This window comes from Amia ocellicauda, chromosome 6 (genome assembly GCF_036373705.1).
Source record: "Amia ocellicauda isolate fAmiCal2 chromosome 6, fAmiCal2.hap1, whole genome shotgun sequence".
NCBI classification, from domain to species: Eukaryota; Metazoa; Chordata; class Actinopteri; order Amiiformes; family Amiidae; genus Amia; species Amia ocellicauda.
The window spans coordinates 10,916,062-10,938,200 of NC_089855.1; the positions used below are offsets into that span (position 1 = coordinate 10,916,062).

Consider the following 22,139-nt stretch of genomic DNA (forward strand, 5'->3'; position numbering starts at 1 on the left):
AAATTGCTGCCTAACAGGGCTGGCTGTGAGACCTGGGAAATTATTAAAATCACTGATAAAAAAGGGATCACTGATTATTATTTTTTCTTTCTTTCTTATAATAATCATTGTCTCTGAAGTTTTAAGTATAGAGTGTCCGCTAACATAGTTTAATTTTGTGTTTGCATTACTTATGTGATTATCAAAGGCATTTTTTATTCATAATTTATATAAGCTACAATTCTATTCAACATTAATCAATGATTGTATTGCCTTGCACATACTATGCTAATACATTGCATTCAAATTCTTGCCTTATCCATGCAAGCATAATCCACCCCTTTTCACTAACCGTTTCATCCAGGAAAGAGTCACGGTGGACAAACATAATGTTAATCTAAGATATCTTGTGAAGTAAAGTAATCCTTTAATAGAATTCAGTCTTCAAGATTTAACAAGTACACCTCTACTCCGATATAATGCTTACTTAAAATATACAGATACAGACGAACTGGTACTTGTCTGTTTGTAATGCCTAGGAAAATGTAAAATTCACATAAAATATCAGAAAATGCTTTTAATCTCACATCCTTACAATTTCATGTAAAAAAGGAATTGGGTATTTTATCAAATAGGAGCATGGGCCACTTTGTCACTTAGCCAACTATGTTATATGTAAATTGTTAAGTAATATAAACTGTTAACTATTAAATACTTTGAAAACCTGAAGATCTGAGTTTTTACTTATAGAAAAGGTTAAAATTAAGCTATGAAAGGTAAAGTAATTAACGGATTTAAACTGTCAGCGTTATAATTTTAAGACTTGCAGGCGACTGTATCGGAGTGAAAGTTTAAAAATACTGTAAATGTGCTCGGCTTTGCATTTAGACTTTCGAAGAAATGTTGCCTTGCCACCTTCGCATTATATTGGATCGGATTTATGTATATTATTTTGCTTTCTAAAATGTTTTGAGTGTTTTTTCATGTAAATTTGCAAAAACTACATCCAAGACTTTCTTGTTGGTGTTTCAGGTGTCATAAACGCTTCTTCATTTAAAACCATTTAGAAAACTGTGACGGTTCAAAGTCAGAAGTGTTGAATTGATGAGACAAATATTCACCTAATTAGATGGTTAATAGTTCAATCAGTGTCTCTTTCCTCCTGTAGTAATCTCCTGCAGTTCGTGACCTCTGGCCCTGTTGTTGCCTTGGAGCTCATGGGGGATGAGGCGGTGTCTGGCTGGAGAGGACTCCTGGGACCGACTGATTCCAATGTGGCTCGCAGCGAGGCTGCAGCGAGTGTGAGAGCCAGATTTGGCACAGATGGCACCAAGAATGCTGGACATGGGTCAGACTCACTGGCATCAGCAGCGAGGGTATGTGGAAATCTTGGTGCCATAAGAAAAGTAAAAAAATATACGTGTATACTATTATTTTTTAATAAATATAGCATTTCATTCTCTCCTAAGTATGCTATGTTGCTGCTGCATTATCAGAATGTGGTTGTAATTAGGAAATTAATAGTAGGTCTACCTCCGCCTTTTAAATGTGGCCTAATGTGTCATTTCAATGGGCATTTTACCCATCTCCGTACAATAGTTTCTATTGCTTTTATTGTCACAGAATTACCACATTTATAATGGTTATCCCTTGCCAACCACAAGGGTTAGGTTCCTGAAAACCCAGCGGTTGCCAAAACTGCGGTTGGCAAGACTAAAAGGGGGTTAGGTTCCACAGCCATGATTTCCACTAATTTGTTAGTGTAACTATGCATCATATAAATTTACAAACATGAGAAATATGTACTTGTGTGAACAAATACTTTAATTTAACTTTAATATTGATAATGAAGTCCAAGTGATGACTATGATCAGAGGGATGACAGGTTTGTTTAGAGGCCATGATTTCAGGCCTAAATTAAATATATAATATGTTTCACAATCACTGTGCGATGTCACATTTCCACAATGTGTTCATGAATGAATGAATGGTAAAAAATCTTGTGGGAACACAAAACCATGGATACACGGAACTGTATACTGCAGTAGCCGAAACGGTCTATACAGTGTTTTGTGTGGATACTCAAAACTGTGTTTGGGAAACCCATGGTTTGCAAGGGTTTACTGTAATAATAACAGTAACAACAAAATAACTGGCTACATAAATAGTTTAAAAACTTCAGAGCTCTCAAAATATATAGCCTATTTGTAATCGTAAAGAAAGAGAGATCAAGAAATAACCTAATCACAGATGTATAAAGGCCAACATAGTACTTTCAGGTCCTTGAGAACTTTTCTATAAAGATTATTTAAAATGACTTATTCATGTTACTTAGTTTAGAATAATCACACAAGGAGCCGTTCTCATCAAGACAAGTGAGGTGCATTGAAAAAAGAACAACAAAGAATAATTACTGCACTTTCTTAAACAGGAGAAATGTATTTGATATTTGAAAGATTGCAGAAGTCTCAGTTTAGGTGAACCATGTAATTGCCACTGAAATGTACTAACAATGGTAATGCAGATATTAAGAAGGTTAGTCAAGGACGCAATGCTGAACTTGTGATAAACTACATCTATGATATCCCATATTTAGCACTGCTGCTCTTTGTTGAAGTGTGTGCCCTCTTAATGAAAGTCTGCATTAGTATAAAATGCCAAGATTTGTAGAACATCTTGATCTTTCCTACACATCATTTTATTATTTGTTTCCTGAAATGCACTATAATGTCTTCAGTGTAGTCACTTTGTTTGTGTGCATATTTCCAGTGAAGTTGAGGAAAACCATTGAAATTATTATGGTTCACAGATCCTTATCCACAAATCTTTAACAAAATAACAACATGCCTGTAGTTGATTTATAATAGTCACAGAAATAGATTTTCTCTGCCCCAGTTTAATCTTCACGCTGTCACATATGTAATATCTCTCATTAGTTCCTGGAGGGAAGGCTAAGACTGAAGCAGATGTTTTAGAGTAATAAAGATGATTATTTGATGACAATCATTCACATTTTCAGGAGCATTCAAAACATACAAATCTGACACTGTCACTGTTTTGTTTTGATTGTATGATTCTCGGGCATCTGCTTTAATATTGTAGTACAATGCTTGTTAATGTGCATTGGAGTACTAATTAAACACTGAAACAGCTGAAAATATAAGCTTACAATACTTTTTCCTGTTCTCATATTTTGAAAGCAAATATAAAATCATCTGCACAGACTGTGCTTGTTGATATTGGAACAATACACACACAGGGAATATGCAACAATTTGCATACATCTCTAAACATTTGGCCAATGTCTATTTCAAGTGTTAATAAAAATAAATGAATTTCAGTATATATAAAATACAGTATGGGCTCTTGTATGCCACATGGTAAAAACGTAGTAAAAGCACTCTGATGGCTTACAGGGTGTGTCCTACGGGCCAGACAAGCTTTGTCTTAGATCCAGACAGTGCCATTGCCTTCTTTGGTGAGAAATTCTCAGTGGTACACAACTGGGGTGTGGTTGGCAGTCGTCTGGGGAAACCTGGTTCTTTCCACGTGAGCGACTGCTGTGGTTTCTCGGGCACCTGAGGTTTCACATTGTTAGTCGTTCTGTCTGCATCAAATCCTTGGTGTGATATAGTAGGTGGCTGAGGTAGGGTATATGCTTTGTGTCATCTCTCCCAAAGCACCATGTCATTCATAGCAGTGAGCCAAGTTCAGTAATTGGCGATATCATGTTTCAAGGGAAAGGTGAAAAATAAATGCAAAATCTATATTTTCCTCATAAATAAAGGAATTCATTAGAAATCATTTAAAATAAAGTTTTAGAGTTTAACAAATAGTCTTGGAAAAGGTCTGATTTATGTATTCTTTTTTAGGAACTGGAGTTTTTCTTCCCATCCACCACTGGCCGTGGCCCTTCCAACACGGCGAAATACACAGACTGCACCTGTTGCATTATTAAGCCACATGCCATCTCGGAAGGTAAACTATTATTGAATCTGGCGTGGCACTAAGTCATGCATTCCCAGGCTTAAAGTGCCCATCTTGTTTTACAGCCTTATCTGTGCTGTGACATGTTATACAGGTGACTATAAATCATATTAGTTGTGTTGGAAGTATAGCTTTCTGCGTATGGGTGTATTGTTGAAATGTGTCTCACTTGCAAAGAGATTAACAGGTGGACCTGGAGGACAGTAGTATACTCTAGTGCACTGATATTAGCTTTCCTTCTGTTGTACTATTGGGTAAGGAGACAAAAGTTTGTTTATGTCCAAGAACTGTACTACCAGGAGAGCAATGGCAGAAAACATTATCTAAGATTAAAGCAAACAAAATAGTAAAACAGTTGTACATATTAATAGCACCCTCCCTAATTTTCCCTAGATAATTGAATATGCAGTTCATTTTGTAGCAATGTGTGGTCTGAACACATTGCTGTTCATGTGCAAGTTTTTTTTTAACCTTTTGTCCTTTTTCCAACCTTTTAGTGTTACACATTGATCAGAGTGCGTCACGTACAAAGCCACTGCTTAGCTGTAACCAAATTTCATTTCAACTTGCTACAAATCCATGGTCTGATCTTGGTGTATTAAGCATACCAGTTGACTGATGACCTGTAAAATGACCGAAATCCTCTGGCCAGAGCAGACCTGCGTTAGGTTTTCTGAAATTCTGCCGCTGAGTAGCTAGCTGCTTGTGTACCAGCTTCCTGGGCTGTGACCAAACAAAAACGGCCTAATCTCACAATTATTCACAAATAAGTAACCCTTTCCAGGCTGTTGTTGGCTGCAGTGGGTGGGTCATTGCGGTTATAAAACCACCTTGATGCTCTGAATACATCTTATTAGATGACATTTTATGTAATTATAAGAGGAACATTTCCAATTTCCAATTTACTCCTGGAATTCACAGAGTTGGTAAATACTTTCAATGATAATTTTGTTTAGACGTAAGGAGGTTTAAAGATCTCGGAGGCAACAGCAATAAACAAAATGTCACACAGAAGGAACATAAGATACAAACTGCATTTTATCTTGATTGTAATGAACTTCTTTTGAAGACTGCTCAGCATTGTACGATTTAGCTTTCTTTTTGGGATGCTACCAAAGAATTTCTAATTAAAGAAACACTGTGGTGTGCATTAGAATATGAATCAGTCTTCTAACGGATTATGATCTTCATGGAACTTTTTCAAACTGCAGCTTTGAACACCGTTTGTTCTGTTAATTTCTGGAACATCCTGTAAACGATAGAAATGTTGTGATGTTTTTGTCGGAAAGCCACTTTTGTGAACAATCGCAACAGTAAACGCATTTTCTTAGGATAATCTAATCTTGTATTGCACAATTTAATTGTCATTGAGTGTCACCTGAGAAACTAGTGAGTCTTGGGCATTTGCAAACATAATTAAGATGACCATTTCAAATGTTTTTAATTTTACTCTGTAGATATTGTATGCTTGCTTCACATGCAGTATTTAATTTGTTCCTGCCGTTTAATGGAATATCACAGGGTTCATCTTTTGACGAGCAGCAGGTTGTTCACTATAATTATAATGCAGTCGGGCAATTACTGTACCTCACCCCCTGCCTCTTGGAGATAAAACTTAATTAGCTTTTTCATATAAATTGATATACAAATTAGAAACAATATATTTCAAGTAGCAATTTTAAAGACCGCTATTTGTAATGTATTATTGTCAGGAGTTATAATATCAGTTTGTTTATTTATGATGACATCAAAAGTAGAATACTTAGCAACTGAAATAAATCATTCTTGGGTTTCCCACCTTCAGCTTGGTGTTCCTGGGTGATAATTCAGCAGGTTGTTAAAAGGACATATTTTCAGACTATCAGCAGTTTAAGAAGGTGAAATACATTTCCTTCCTGCCTGGTGATCATGTGTCTGTAATAGAAAAGAACAGATACTGCTGGATTAATATATCAAATATATATTTTGTGGTGGGGGGTCATCAGTATGTTATTCTCTTCAATTAAAAAATGTATTGCTGGTCTAACACACCCGAAGGCTACGTCTAAACGAAGCCTGTTAGTGTTGCTGATTATGGTATAGTTATTGTATTCTTCCTTCATACTGAGTGGTGGGGCATTTTTCTGCTGAAGTATAAAAAAACGAAAGGAATTGAGACATTTAATGACTTTGATGCTCTTTTACTAGGTTGCCTTCCTAAATATAGCATGCGATATATTAAAAATATAATGGACGAGTGTCATGGGAAACCAAATAAAGAACAGCGATTTAGCCCTTTGATGATTACCCGTTAAGGATGAAATTGTCTGTGTCTCAGATATTTATGAATCCATTTTAGCTGAAGATTGTTAAAAGCCTGACATCTGCAACTCCTGTATGACTCACTGAGCATTGAGCCTCCGCAGAGGGCCTGCACATCACAGCCCGCATGCAAGTCATAGCTTGCATGCCTGTAAGCGCTGAAAATAAAGGATGCCAGCCGATAATTCAAAAGGAGGCTGTGACTGGGATTACATTTTAATTATTAGATCCAGCTCTCAGTATGTTTTAAACAAAGCCTCAAATAATAAGCAAACAAAAATCTTGCTGAAAGAGCAACAATAAGAATGTAATAATTAAAAAAAGAAAAACCAAAAAAAACACCAGCTATAAATATACCAGGTTAGTGTTACGGGATATAAAGTGTTTATTAAGTGTTTTATGTTTTTCTTAAATTACTATCCACAAGAGATCACAATTCAAACAAAGAAAAAAATCGAACTTATTTTAATAGGTCTTATTTTAATGACTTGCAAATGATAGCTGTTGTCGTCTTATGCAAATTACATTCAATCACTGGCTATAATCTGTGGGTGTCCCATGCAAGTCAGGGGTGTTGAGAGGTAACAATGTTATATGAAAAAAGGCCAGATGTTGCTTCTTCGATGCACTTTCTCTGTATAGAATATTCTGCACCAGTGACCTTGAAACAACTCTCTCACCTTATGCAACTGCTGTATTTTCTGTCGTGTTGCTGAAATTTGAGTTATGTAAATCCTTTTTGATGTATATAAAATCCAGAAGCATTTCACCTTGTGGAACTCTCATATAATTTTCTGCATTTTATACAGTAGTTTGTGAGCTGGTCGAATTTCACAGAATTATCATGCACAGTGCATTTTAAGCCGCCACTGAAGAAGGTGACTTATAAAACCTATGCAGCAATTGCCTATTGAATGGTCACAGGATACATGCAGATAAAGTTTGCATATTAATATTCTGATGTATTTGGCATCATCCAAACTGAGAATGATTTTTAGTACATGGATATAATTGAAATAGCTTGCATTATGGATTCAACTATGATCATGACACTTACATTTGTATATACAAAGTCCTTTGAGTACTTAAACAGAATAAAACAAATAATTAGTATTGAAAATATCTGCTGTCACTGTGAGTCAGCTACTTGCATTTGGCAGTGTAGAGGAGTCCTCTTAATTTATTTTAAGTCTAAGAGGCCTGTTTAACCTTCACGTAAGTGAAAGGGCAAGGTGTCGACAGAGCAGCCTGAAGCTGGATCAAACCCATATCAGAAGCTTCTTGTAATCTTGGTAATCATTACTTAAGCTTCAAGCTAATTTTGGTCATTCTTCTTAGTTACTGGTAGATGTGTGAACCTAATGTCCTTTTTAAATGGAACACACACTGCTACCCTTTAGAGGTTGGCTGTTTGTGCAGTGCCTGCAGATGGCATTTTGTTTGCCTTTCAAATGCACTGTCATTCATGTGAATTAATAAAAAGTAGCAATAACTTAACCTAGGGACTTTAAGAAGCTCTTAAACTCTGTGTCAAATAATTCTTCTTTTGTAAAGAAGATTCAATAAATACAAGCCTTTACAAAGCTAAAGGTTTTAACACACTGTATGTTAATCTCCACCATAGGGCCACGTTGACCAAAGTCCTTTGTTAAAATAGTCTGTCTTTAACTCGTGTAGCTCGAGTGCAGATTCCCTCTCTGAAGTCACAAGCCAATGGAAAATCACGGTGTCTTTATCTCAAGAAGCATGGGGTTGGGTGATCCGACTCCTGACAGGAATAAAGAAACATCTGTTGCTAGGCAGCAGGAACACCATATCCTAGCAACTGTGGTACCTGCAGTTGAAATATGACGCAGTGATGCATGCCATGTGACGCACAGTGCAGCTGAGCGAGTTCTGCGTCTGCTGGGCTGGGAGGACACAGAGGACAGATGAAGGTGTAATGGAGAGAGAACCGAAGCATGACCTGAGATGTATTTAGCATGTCTTTTAATGCAGGAAAGATTCCAGGAAATAATTGATTTTAAAAATAGCTACAGTTCGTGTTCAGCATATATAAAAATGTTGGGCTTTATTTATTGCATACCTTGAGTGACCTGTTCTGTCTAAATGCATGTTTGCTTATTTGCAGAGAATCAATCAATCAATACTGACAGTTCTTACCAGGAGATGCATACCAGGAGCTACAATTTGTTGTATAATATTACCAGATAGATGATAATGATAACAATTTGTAGCATATCATTTAACATTAATATTGGTTTCAGACAGTTATTGTATTGAATTAAAATAGCCAAACCAATGTGGTACTATAATATGTAATAATTTAAATCAGTGTTTACCTATTCTTTCCTGTCCTCAGTTGTCTTTTACAATATCTGTTATATGGCATTACAAGGAGCTGTGCTTTACACCTACATTGCAGAGAAAAAAAAAAAAGTTTATTTTCATTTGGAACCTATATTGCAAGTCTCCTACAGCAACGAAAATAGTCCGAATAAATAAACACCCCTGCCCTACCACCAATAAAGTTTAATAAGGATTATCATGATTTGTTTATGAATGTTGGTTAATCGTATAGGCAGTGACTTTTATTACATTTTAAATGAAGTATTAAATCTGAGCTTTTGCATAGCCTACAGTACAGTTTTATAGCATTTTAAAGCTGGTTTATTGGGAGATGTTACCCTGTAATTGACCATTCACTTCGTTTTGCATTGTTGTGATGTCGTTTTGGCAAGACTCCAAAATCACATTGAAAAGGAGAAACCAAGCACTGTACAGTATTGTACAATATAAAATGTTAAAATTGATTTGCGTAAGTAATTGCCTTTCTTGACAACAATGCTGTATTCATAACACAACATTAACTTAAGTAATATTGACTCCAATAAAGTTAACAAAGAATCAAAAATTAGTTAAATGTTGTTGCCTTTGAAATGTTTCAGAATTATATTAGATACAGTGTGTCACATATACTTAAATTTAAACACACCTATAAAATATACCTTTTGGTCCTTGTCTCTTTCACTGCAATGATGGAGTGTGGAACCTTCCCCACCTTTCACCAGCGGACAGACATTGGGAACTCCATGTCCATGTCCTGGAATGTCCCAGGCCTCCAGCACTTCTTGCCAACCCTACATGACAAGCATGTGCTAATTCAGACGGACAACACCTCCGACGTGTCTGCTGAACGCGTGAGCAAGCTCTACGCACTCTTGGTGCAACCTTTTTGTGCTTGCTTTGCTGGAGATGTCTCCAGGGTTCACCCAGCCTGAGCTTGCCATGTCAACAGACAGTTGATGGCATTCCATCCTCTTCCCTACTGTGTCTGATGGTGTGCACACACTGGGTCAGGCCCTGTCCAAATAGTGCCAGTCCCATTGGATTGTTCACACTACTGCTATGGCTTATGAGTCTCCGAGCATCTCAGTTCCTGAGCACCTGGTGGCGCACTCTACTTGTGGCATGGCTTCCACCTTGGCACTTTTTCACTTTTTCTTTGCCTAATATTGTGTAGGTCCCCCTTTTGCCACCAAAACAGCCCTGACTCGCAGAGGCGTGGACTCCACTAGACCTCTGAAGGTGTGCTGTGGTATCTGGCACCAAGACGTTAGCAGCAGATCCTTTAAGTCCTGTAAGTTGCGAGGTGCGGCCTCCATGGATCGGACATGTTTGGCCAGCACATCCCACAGATGCTCAATTGGATTGAGATCTGGGGAATTTGGAGTCCAAGTCAACACCTTTGGCCTGCTTCTTCCATTGCTCCGTGGTCCAGTTCTGATGCTCACGTGCCCAAATTGTAGGAACTTTCAGGAGTGGACAGGGGTCTGGTCTGACTGGTCTGCGGCTACGCAGCCCCATACGCAAACAAACTGCGATGCACTGTGTGTTCTGACACCTTTCTATCAGAACCAGCATTAACTTTTTCAGCAATCTCAGCTACAGTAGCTCGTCTGTTGGATCGGATCACACGGGCCAGCCTTCGCTCCCCACGTGCATCAATGAGTCTTGGCCGCCCATGACCCTGTCGCCGGTTCATCGCTTTTCCTTCCTTGGACCACTTTTGATAGGTACTGACCACTGCAGACCGGGAACACCCCACAAGAGCTGCAGTTCTGCAGATGCTCTGACCCAGTCGTCTAGCCATCACAATCTGGCCCTTGTCAAAGTCGCTCAGATCCTCACACTTGCCCATTTCTCCTGCTTCTAACACATCAACTTTGAGGACAAAATGTTCACTTGCTGCCTAATATATCCCACCCACTGACAGGTGCCTTGATAACGAGATTATCAGTGTTATTCACTTCACCTGTCAGTGCTCATAATGTTATGGCTGATCAGTGTAAGTTCCCTTGATAATGAAAATATCCCATCCCCCTTTGGGTAGTATTCTCTTTCTCAGATAACTGTGGTTGCATTTGCAATCTGTCATACTATGTTATACTATCTATTCAATTCATGTTAATTATAAAATAAAAAATCACAAATTCAGCATCTGTCAAAAGCTGTTATCCTTCAAGGATCTGTTGCAATCTGTTGTATTAAAATCAATTTATAATAAAACTTAGATAACCAAAGTACCTCTTCTCAGTGTGGGCTTTTCGTTTTAGTCCTTTGACGTCTTCTACAAGGAATTGCATTTTTTTCATGAACGCAAAATTTAACAACTGTTTATAATTTAACTACGGCTCCCTTTATGGTAACTTGCTTCTTGATGTGTACACTTACACCTTTGTTTCTGCACTATAAGATAATTTGCTTCTGCACATTTGAGTGGGCTGGTTGTACTACACATGTGCTGAAGTTCAAAGTCTGAAAAATCTTTCTCGCAGCATTTTTTTATGTAGTTATTTATTTTTGGGTATAGGGCTAAAGGCAGGGTATATTACATTTTGATGAAAATCTGATGCATTAAACCTCTGATTTTACTTCAGGTCTCTTTTGAATTTCTATTAATCTTATAGTTTTAGTGCTATTGTAAGTGTAGTGTAAGTCCATAGCAACATTTGTTCTGCATATTACATACATTGTTATATACATTAATGACATACATACATACATAAGAAATTATTTAGGTTTTATATCACAATGTCCTTAAAATCCAATATTGGAGAAGTTACTCATCATAATGTGACTTAAAAGTATTAATGTAGTGCACAATTACAGCTAGCTTTTACAACCTTGCTTTTCAGTTTTTGGCTTGTAGCTTAACACACATTCAGACTAATCCAGGTCATAATAAGGGCACATATTTCTGTTATAATTTTACACACACCTACAGATTCTTTTGTCACTTATCCCCCTTTCCTACTGGTTTATAAGTGGATTTAAACCAGAGGGATTTGTAAGCTAAAGCTTCTATACATGTATTATCCCACAAACCGAGACTTCTTCTGTTATTTCAAATAATTCCTGCTTTCTTGTGCCAGGATGATTTTTTCAGTTCAAGGACACAAACTTTGTGCCACAGTTTTCCATTTTGTTTTTAGAAATGAACATGTTGAAAGAACACTTACTGTAGTCGTAAAATTGTTAGTTAGCATTACATAAGTCCAAGTTTGATCACATTTGTAAAAAACAACCGATTCTCTGTTTTTCTATATATTGTTCATATCACAGTCAAAAATAAAGCTCAATGTAAATGTAAAGCTCTACCTAATCTTTTTCAGTTAAGTTGGTAGGGTGTGACAGACACCAGTTGCAAACATGCTAACAAGCTAAATACAAATCGTTCTGAGCCTGTTGGGTAATTTCTCATTGACTGAACCTGAAGTTGTCATATCTCATTATATAATTATCAGACTCAATAGTGTGGTTGGTTTGGAGCAGCCATATTAAAAACGCCGACTAGTGTTTATTGAATCTTGGCTTGAAATGTATATTAACACTATCCGCTCTTCATCACGATTACAGTGAGTTTCTGCTTCTAAATCTCTGATATTATTATTTTAATCAATGCAAGGACATTTGGACCATTTGAGTAAAGGCCGTATAAAACTGGTACCATCATATTAGCAGCATGAAACCTATAGCTGAGGGAGCTTGTTGAACCATTTTGGTTTCTACTGAAAATGATCCACTCTCAGATTTCTCTAGCATTCCTGTTCAAATGTAAGTAGCTCCTCATAATTAACACTTAATCAATTTAGCAAAGCCAATGAATGCAAATACAATGCAGTTAGCCTTTACAATGAAATTCAGTTACTGCACTTTCCCAATTCAGCATGTTCTCTGCTCAGTATCCAAAGAGTTGTCATGTGCAAAAAAGGAAGCAGTTTTTTTACTACCTTTTAAACTGAAAGGCTGAAAATTCCTGCCATTGTTTTAATATGGTATGTCAGAAATGTAGTTGCAAAAGCTGACTGCTTTTCCCTTTTTAGAAATATGAGCATATGTCCATGACATGCAAAATATATTAATGCCATTATTTACTTGATTTTTTTGTTAACGAACACTATAGCAATTCACAATCCACAGACTGCGCAGTGTTTCGGTAATGTGAACACAAGGAATTAGCGATGGAGTACAGAGTTACTTTATCACTAACATACAGTCGCTCTTTATCTTGGAAGGCCAGATCAGAGATCTGAAATGGAGGCTCCTGTTAAAGGGAAGGGTCCCACTAGTCCCACTAAGCCTACTGAATTAACTGTAGCTGGTAGCAATATGCTATACATGTCATGCTTTCTATAAATATAAATCCTCAAATCGACAACACTCGCCAACAGCAACAGTTATTATGATTATCAGATTACAATTATAATAATATGTGGCAACCCAGCGAGTTAATTATTCCTAGATTCTTAGTTACCATAACCCATAATTCAAAATACGAAACTAACTGTATTTAATTATTTTCTTTATGTGTTTCAAGGGATACATTTATGGTGTACAATACAGAATAATAAGGTAATGATCCTTTGAATTTTGAGTTAAACAGTGCATAAATTGTGTATTTTAACAGGAAAAGGTGTAAAAGAACCCACTGAAAACCCTGTGGAAAAATGTAAAAGGTCAGCTTACATAACAAGTTCATCTCTTCACCTAATTAAAAATTGCTGAGGATATCAGACAGGGTAGCACTGCCTGGTAATTTGATAAGAGATTGGACACTTGGAAGGGTTTGTCTGTAGAAATTCAGATTCACTTAATTTAAAACACTTAATTTCTTGAGATTCCTGTTCACAATCCATTATATAAAAACTAAAATATAAGATGGTTGGCATGTTGTCTGCCTGGACAGGTGTGCAGGACAAAAATGGTTAAAGGATTATAATTCCTCATGATACACTGTTGAACACAGTTGGGGGCTGATAATGACTAAATAAAGGAATGTATTTGAAAATATGCTTCAGACCAGTGAGTTGAAATCTGAAGAAACAAAACAAACAAAAAAAACATTCTTGCCTCGTTCAAAAATATATATAATTCACTTTGATCTCTTATATAATGTCTGAAAACAAAATATCTGGGGCTTCTGAACCACCCTGTTCTGCACGATTCTGGTTAATATCACAAGCGTCTTATATTGACCAGGCTTGGTAAACAATGTCCACGTGTCCAGCAGTGAATAAGAAGTAAAGTGTCTTAGCAAATGTGTGACAAATCATGCTTTGCTAGATTTATATCTTAATTCTGCTTTATTTTGATCATCAGTTTCCACTTGCTTTACTTAAACAGGAAACAATCGAAATTGTGCATTGCTCAGAGGGCCCTCAAGACATCGTGAAAAGGAGACGTTAAGCATTGACACATTAACTGGGACACTTCGCACCTTCAGCATATGAATAAAACATTTTACTTTCTGTGCATCGTCTTTTACATGAACCACATGTGATACAATCTGTTCTCATAAAAAAAGTCAATTCGTAAATAAATAATAATTTAATTTAGATGAACATATTTATAATGTATATACCAGCAGAAAGCTCTAAGCATACATTATTGATGACAAACAGCCCTTAATACTATTTTTTTTTACAATCTGTTGTCATAAAAAAAATCACTGAACTCAAAATCACGAATAAATAATGAAGTTTTTAATTTAGATGAACATTTAAATAATCCATATACTAGAAGAAAATCTAAGCCGAAATTGTTAGCTGTCGCCCTAGTCTGAACCAAAGAACACAAACAACCCTGAATAACTGATCAAATAAACCATCAAGCACTTTATATAGACTTTTTGAGACGGGAAATAGTCATACTCGTCCCATGAATCAAAAACCACACTGGCACATTACAAATATTTTAATTTAAGTGCTGAAGTGTGTCTTTTCCATAGTTGATCACTGGTACTGTTTTGTACGGTTCAGGCTTGTAATTGTATTTCAATAATACTTAAACAGATTCACTATGAAATAAGTCTGCTAAGAATAGACAGTGTGTACAGTTACAGACACAGATGAAACCAGTTTGCTGTGGGTACTTTGGCTGCCAGGAGCGCTTTTGAAGCCCACTGTGAGGCATGGAAATGTCTCTAATGAGTCATCAGTGGAAATCTCATCCCAGGTAGAGCAACTGTTCTCTGTATCCTCGGCTGACCATCACAGAAACCTTCAGAGGTTCCAATAAAAGACGAGTCGTCTCTCTGAGAAAATTATTTATTTATTTTATTTATGTACTTACTAACAACGACACATTTCTGTTCCCTGGTATGTGGATTATGTGCAGTTACTCCTGTAGCTTTGGAATCCTAATAATAAAGGTCTTTATTTTGTGATCAGTAATTCATTTGTGGATGATTTTCCCTTTGCTGGCAGTCATTTTATTTTAGTTTAATTCCAGTCAGTCTGAATTGTCGGTTATAGAGGAAGTGGTAATGAAAAAGCCTAAATCAACAGCTTTTGATTTAGGCTGTCTGTAAGTCACTCAGAAGGTGATATATTACCTGGTATGGAGCTTTCTGACATTGGCAAGGCACCCTGTGTGAAGAAATGCATTGATTGACCTGAATATTGAAGTATGAGTAATACGATTTGGACAGGAGCAGTAATTAGACTAATCTTTTGTCAGAGAATGCCTGCTGGAATGAGAACCACCGTTAGCGACCCAATAAACCTGAATATCAGCACAGAATGTGAAAATGTTCAAGTGGAACACAGTGTAGGAATTATGATGAAATACTTAAAAGTGATTTAACCACAGTTTATTAAAGTGTTTCAATTAAATTAATTTAAATCGAAAGAGCAGTTAATCTATTTGCGGATTCGGGTAACAAGTAAGAAACGGAAACGATCTTTTGTCCACTTTAAACCTGTGGTCCAGTGTGAGGTCATTGCTTCAGTGCTCTATGCCCTAAATTTGTGTTTTGTCAACACTAATTTGCATATTATTGATAACTTAATGATGACAGGGGCCCAGCAAGATTGCGCTAAATGAGTTTAAAAGCCTGATAACTTAAGCAAAAAGCTTTTGATGATATAATCTGTCAGCTGTCTAGAATCACTTGACTCCTTTCTTATGTTCACAGCATTGACTGGGAAGATTCTGAATGCCATCAGTGAAGCAGGATTTCAAGTCTCGGCTCTGCAGATGGTAGGAGCTTCTGTACTTTATCACTTTGACATTCCTCGTTCTTGATATCTTAATTGTCCAATGCCTACCGCAAGACTTTAAATCAATCCAAGTTACAGTGTATTAATGTCACACCCATTTCCTTGTAAAGCCAGGGTTAGTGTAGTTTGTGTGGACTCATTATTTTTGAAAAAAATTAAAATGTTCTCTATCCAACAGGCAAAGACATGTAACCTGGCAAATCCCTGTAATTGTTGAAGATGTGCGTAGGAATCCATAGTAATGACATTCCCATGTCATTCATTCAAAGGTGAAAAAAAGTCCTTTCAGCTTAATCTTAATATCTTAATTAATGGGTGGGGGCTAAATGTATTTAATTCCTTTTATACTTTTACTGAAATGTGTACCTCACATTTCACCCACTGAGACAATTTGTCTTAGAAACGTTTTAATAACATAATAGAAACTCATTGTGTTGTGTGATTTTTAAAATAGTCTCTGTACTCTGAAGAATACTGCACTACATGGAGAACTTCTATACTTGAAATGGCTTGTGTTGTAGTTAGAAATACTGAGGGCCACTACTGTCAGAACTACTACATCACTGAAAGAATAAAGAGTTTTTTGTGCTAAAGACCCTGTGACAGGAGAGAGAGTTGCTTTCTTACAAATCCTGTAGTTCCACCTTCACTAACACCTGTTGCAACAATACTCTGTGGCTCTCGACTCATTCAAGGTAAAGCAAGCAGAATTCACCACGAACAAACCTGAACATCTCAAACTTCATAAATCAGTCATTCATGTCTGGCCAATGAAATAGTCAATGTAGTATGCATTTATTAAACATTTACAATTCAAGGTCATCGTAATCTGATACTTACAGAGGCCGACACAGAATAAACTGTGCTCATTTTGTCGTGTCTTTCACTTACTTTCAGAGTAAGTGAATATAAGTTAAACGTTGAATAGCTTAATGGTAAATATGATATAATTCATTGTTTGTGTGAATTGAAATGACAACCAGTTACTTCATGCACTTTTTGGTTACATATAATGAATTGATTTTATGTTTCATGTTTTTTTCTTTGTGTTATTGTACAAAGTCTGCTGGATTCTTGTTCTCTAATTTAAGGTTCCAAAACAGAACAGTTTGGTTTCCTGTAGATATTTTCCCCCTGGTTTTAAAGGGCTACAATACACTTAGCTTACAGACCCTCAGTATCTTGTCTCTGGTATTGGAGAAGGGTGAAACCAGTGCATATGTGAAACATTGTTAAGGGATAGTGTTAAAGACAAAAACGTATGGGAAATATTTTCCAGGGTTTGTGCACTACTGTTTAAGTGTTTCACTATCATGTGTCTGGATAAAGCAATCCTGTATCCCTTTTCTTATATCAAATTAATGTCCTTTTTTTGCAGTAAGAAATTATTTAGGTCTTCCATATGGAGAGGTTAATTTTAACATGATGTCTTTACTGTACTTTAAAAACAGTTATGTATCCACTCTTTTATATATTCATAAGTAATCGTAAATATTAATTGTGTAGATTTGGTTACTAGTGTCAGAGGTTTATCAACTAATAGATGATAATGCTTAACCTCACTGGTATTTTTTTTTGGGGGGGGGGTATTTTGAGATTCTGTCTGCATTGCATCCTGAATAAGGATCAGATTGCCTTTTATCGTATTCATAATAACAAGTATCATTTGAACTGTCAAATGTCAGTGTAGTTCAGTACAGGAATGTATTGCATCCAGCTCCAAACTTGATCATAGAAAATGTATCAATAAAGGCTTTTTAATGTTTTGTGCAGAAGATTCAGCCGACCTCTACAAGACTATAGATTGTTAGAAAAGTGCTTCAGCAAGGGAGACTAACCCGTTCCTAAATATTATCTGTAAAATGAACAGCTATATCCTTCAGCCCCAGTTCATTAAGATTGTTGCTAGGTGACCATGCCTGCTGTTCATGCCCTGTGTGGAAAAGGAGGCAGCAGCTCTTTATAGGTTAACTCAGTTGTTTAGCTGTACCCAGCCCCCTTAGACTTTGTCAGAGTACTAAGTTTACCAATCTGGATAGCCCAGGGGAGAGGTGTTGGCAGCCTTTTTTAAAAAAAATGTAAACTGCTCAATTGTCTTTAAACTCCTATTAAACTTCAGATAATTTCATAAAATATTCTATAAGTGAAGAAGTCCCACACATTTCTGGTCTGTTTTCTGTACCTATGTGTCTCTTGCTAGGTATTGATCCTTGAATTTTTGCTGTACAGAAAGTGGTAATGCAAATTGTCTGTGGAGTCTAAAAATACTAGCACTAGCTGGGCTAAAAAGATGTTTCCACAAGATGTTTCCAATTGTTTCAATCTACAACTTCTCTTTTCCGTGTCACACCTGAATTTTTTTATTTTTTCTTCCCACCTTTTATGTGGTCATCTTTTTTCATCTCTTGGTGTCCATTCAATAGCTTCATTTGTCCTTCTTTGTTCTGTTGTTCTTGCAATGTTTCCAGCCCATATCAATTTTTAAATTTTCTCTCTTTCAATTATGTCACATATTTTGGTTTGTTCGTTCTGATGATTTTTCAATCTCTTCTTGTTATTCCAAGCATACACAGCATAAGTAAGCACTGGCAGTATGCATTGATCTACTTTTCTCTTTGGGCAACTGAGCAGATTTCCTTTTAACAGCGTTTCTTCCAAATGCACTCCATCCCATTTTCACTCTTCTTTTGATTTCTCCCATAATATCTCTGTCCACTCTGATTTGTTGTCCAAGGTATACATAACATTTGACTTATTTGAGTATCCGTTAATCTACTTAAATTTTCTTAGATTTAACAAAGCTTTTAAACATGACTTTTGTTTTTACTTTTGTTTTTACTTTTAGTTTTGTTCATTTTAAGTCCAGTTTTCTTGCTCTCGTGAGAATTCATGCAATTCAAGCTATAGGTCTTCAGGTGTTTTGCAAATTGTAAATTGTTCAAATAAGCTCCGTTTAACTTGTTTCCTTTTTATTCCTGCTTTTTATTCGAACACTTCTTCAATAGCTGCCATCAAGAGTTATAGAGAGATTGTCTCCTTGACAAATGTTGATCTTGTCAGTATCTTGGTAGAGTCAAATTGTTGATGTGGCATTGTTGTAGATATATTTAATAAGATTTATGTATATATGGTACACATATAAGTGTGTGTGTGTGTGTTGTTTTGGTTATTTTACTGCTTCTATATTTAAATCAGATGGCTTTGCCTATGGTTTGATACCAAGAAAACACACAAAAATCATATGGAGTCTATGCATCTAAATCAATGTGGGAAGTTTCACTGCTGTGATGCACCTCAGTATTTGAAGTGGGCCTGTATTCCCTCTGTCATTGCTATCACATGCCATTCAGGTCACATGATCCAAGAGCTTTTCCTATTGATTTCCTATTTTGTCTACATCTGGCCCAAGTATCGACTGTGTAATTACTCAGACCAGTTACCTGAGAGGCGCTCCTGCTGCTAAAGCTAACTCTTAGTTAGATATGTTGTGTTTCTACTTTGTGTTTAGCAGTGAATAGTGACACTCCCATTTGTCTTGAGTGAACCCACACCAGTCATTAATAAGACAGGATTTACCAGTCTCCACTAAAAACTCCCCTGTTTGGCACTCTTTAAGATCCTTTTTTTCCCAGGACAAAGATGTGGAAAGAACCACGGAGATTCTTTGACAGCATGCCATTTATAATGCAAGCTGTGATCGCACGCGGGGATATATGAGCAGACTGGATCAACTATTCAGCAATGAATATGATCAGGGCCTATCTGCCTCTGGGTAGTTACTTTACACTCCTATTATGTGCAGCAGGGCATTCCACCTGCTGGAGATGTGATAGCACACTGACCTCAGATAATCTTGGTAGCTCGATTTGAGGAAAACTACCGGGTAACTGTGGTATGGTTCCTGGGTCCCCTCAAGAATTCACTGGACAGATAAGCTTGAATGTTCCTTCCTTTGGTAAATTGTGTGTTGTTTTGAAAGGATTTTGTTTTATGTCTATGATGTGCCTGTAATTTAAAGGCAATATTAAGATATATTTACCTGGTAGATTAAAAATAATAATATTATTAATAATAATAATAATATTATTATTATTATTATTATTATTATTAATAATAATAATAATAAAACATCCTTCAATAATTGATATTTCATTAAAAACACAGAAACACAAAATGTATAACATGGATGTATAACAATTACTTATTTTTGTAGCCCAAGTCAGTCATATTTCCAGCATGGCTTCCTAAATCCTTTTATTTATTATTGCATATGTATATATTCTATAGAACACATTTCACATCGTAAACCGTAGTCGTAAATGTTGTATTCGGAGGCATTTTGTTTCCTTTTCATCCTCTCCCTGTGGCTCTAATTACGTGTGATATTCATGCCATCTCACTGGGAGCAGGTATGGTACGCTTGCTGGCCATGCTTTGAGAGAGCGTGAGGAAGGGAGGGAAGCACATGCTTTTGAAGGAGCTGTCAGGGGAGTTCTCTGTTTCAGCAAGAAATATCTGCAGAGATGAGTCATACTCCACTGAATGCAACAGACTGCCTGAATAGACAACCCCCTTCTGCTTATCAACAGTGCCAGCACTGGTGCTGTCATGGCATCTGCTGCCTTGGGACACCAGAGTCCAATGGAAAGAGACAAGCGGGCCGATAAGTGCTGCAAATTCCAGCTAAGCATGAGGCTGCATCTCAATCCAATGTTAAATGTCCAGAGGTCACGGCAGCGTATCTCTAACACTTGGTTTAAACCCAATATGGACAGATTCATATTAAACTTACGGTACATATTCTCATCAGGTAGTTATTCCTACACTGCACCAGTGTCTACAATTCTGAGTCTCTAATGAAGACGTAGCAACCTCTCGTTCAAAGCTTGTGGAAATAGTCAGGAGGGTACAAACACTGCACTGTTCAGTCACTGTTTTGAAGAGACGGACTGACATCACGTAAGTGTGAAAGAGTAGTATTTACTCACCTTAAATTTCTCTTTACAGGTCAACATGGATCGAGCAAATGCTGAGGAATTCTTCGAAGTTTACAAAGGGGTTGTGGCAGAGTACACTGTAAGTATAAAATCAAATAAATACAGACTGCACTGATCTGAAAATACAAAAGCATTTTGGTTCTAGTTGATTCTTTTAAAACTAACACATACTCGATGTTAAGTACGAATGCAGACCCACAGATTGCCGATTTTCTCCAGTGCAGATGTCCACCAATTATAACACAACTTTATACGCAAACATGAAATAGTAAAACAATATTTAGTTCCCCCCGCAATTTATTGAAGCTACCAATCTACTTAAATTGGCTTAGACTGTTCACAAAGCTTGCACACGAGCTTCCAGATGTGTTAACATGCAGCGCATATCTGAATTGATTATTACAATTAAGCCCATTTGGGCTACAAAGACCTAGCCAAACACCCCTGGTGATGAAAGGCAGTTTTCACTGCATTAAATACTGTGTGATCTGGACATCTCTACTGGAAAACCAACACAGTGACATCTCTGTAAATGTAGATGCTGAGTGAGGAATAGTTGTCAAAGGTAAAGTCACCTGGTTTAAATTGTGTTTGGTTATAATATTTTATATTTGACAGAGTCATACAATGAGTGAGTTGGCATGATCCTGTGAATATTCAAATCTTAACTCTAACAACTTCCATTTTATTATTATTATTATTATTATTATTATTATTATTATTATTTTTATTTCTTGGCAGACGCCCTTATCCAGGGCCACTTACAACATAAGTGCAAAAATATGACTTTGGAGTTATATGTAGGGCTCTGCATTTTCTTTGAGTTTTTTAATTTAATTAATAGTATGCCCTAGATGTCCCTGCAGCCCCCCCAGTTATAGCAATTTAATTCACAATTAAGAAATCAAAACATAGTGCTTTGACTGATCAGAAAAAAATAAAAAATAAATTGATTTGTATAAATGGCAATTGAGATCTAAACATGGAGTTAAAGACATCACAATCAAAAAGCATTTAATTTAGCTAACCCAGGCAACAATATCCACCTGGTATTATGTACATTTATGTCTATAATTTATTTTGCACAACTTGTAATTTACACTCACCTAAAGGATTATTAGGAACACCTGTTCAATTTCTCATTAATGCAATTATCTAACCAACCAATCACATGGTAGTTGCTTCAATGCATTTAGGGGTGTGGTCCTGGTCAAGACAATCTCCTGAACTCCAAACTGAATGTCTGAATGGGAAAGAAAGGTGATTTAAGCAATTTTGAGCGTGGCATGGTTGTTGGTGCCAGACGGGCCGG

General features: G+C 36.6%; 1 protein-coding gene across 3 annotated transcripts in view; it reads left to right on the plus strand.

The window, feature by feature from the left end:
- nme7 (NME/NM23 family member 7) overlaps positions 1-22,139 on the plus strand; it is a 68,457-nt gene that overhangs the window by 20,119 nt on the left and 26,199 nt on the right. For 2 of the 3 annotated variants that reach the window (XM_066706109.1, XM_066706111.1), the window contains 4 exons: positions 1,148-1,355; positions 3,852-3,957; positions 15,746-15,810; positions 20,838-20,906. In XM_066706109.1, the coding sequence (XP_066562206.1) occupies positions 1,148-1,355; positions 3,852-3,957; positions 15,746-15,810; positions 20,838-20,906 (448 nt within the window). The remainder of the gene's footprint in view (positions 1-1,147; positions 1,356-3,851; positions 3,958-15,745; positions 15,811-20,837; positions 20,907-22,139) is intronic. The other variant, XM_066706112.1, reaches the window with a different exon arrangement.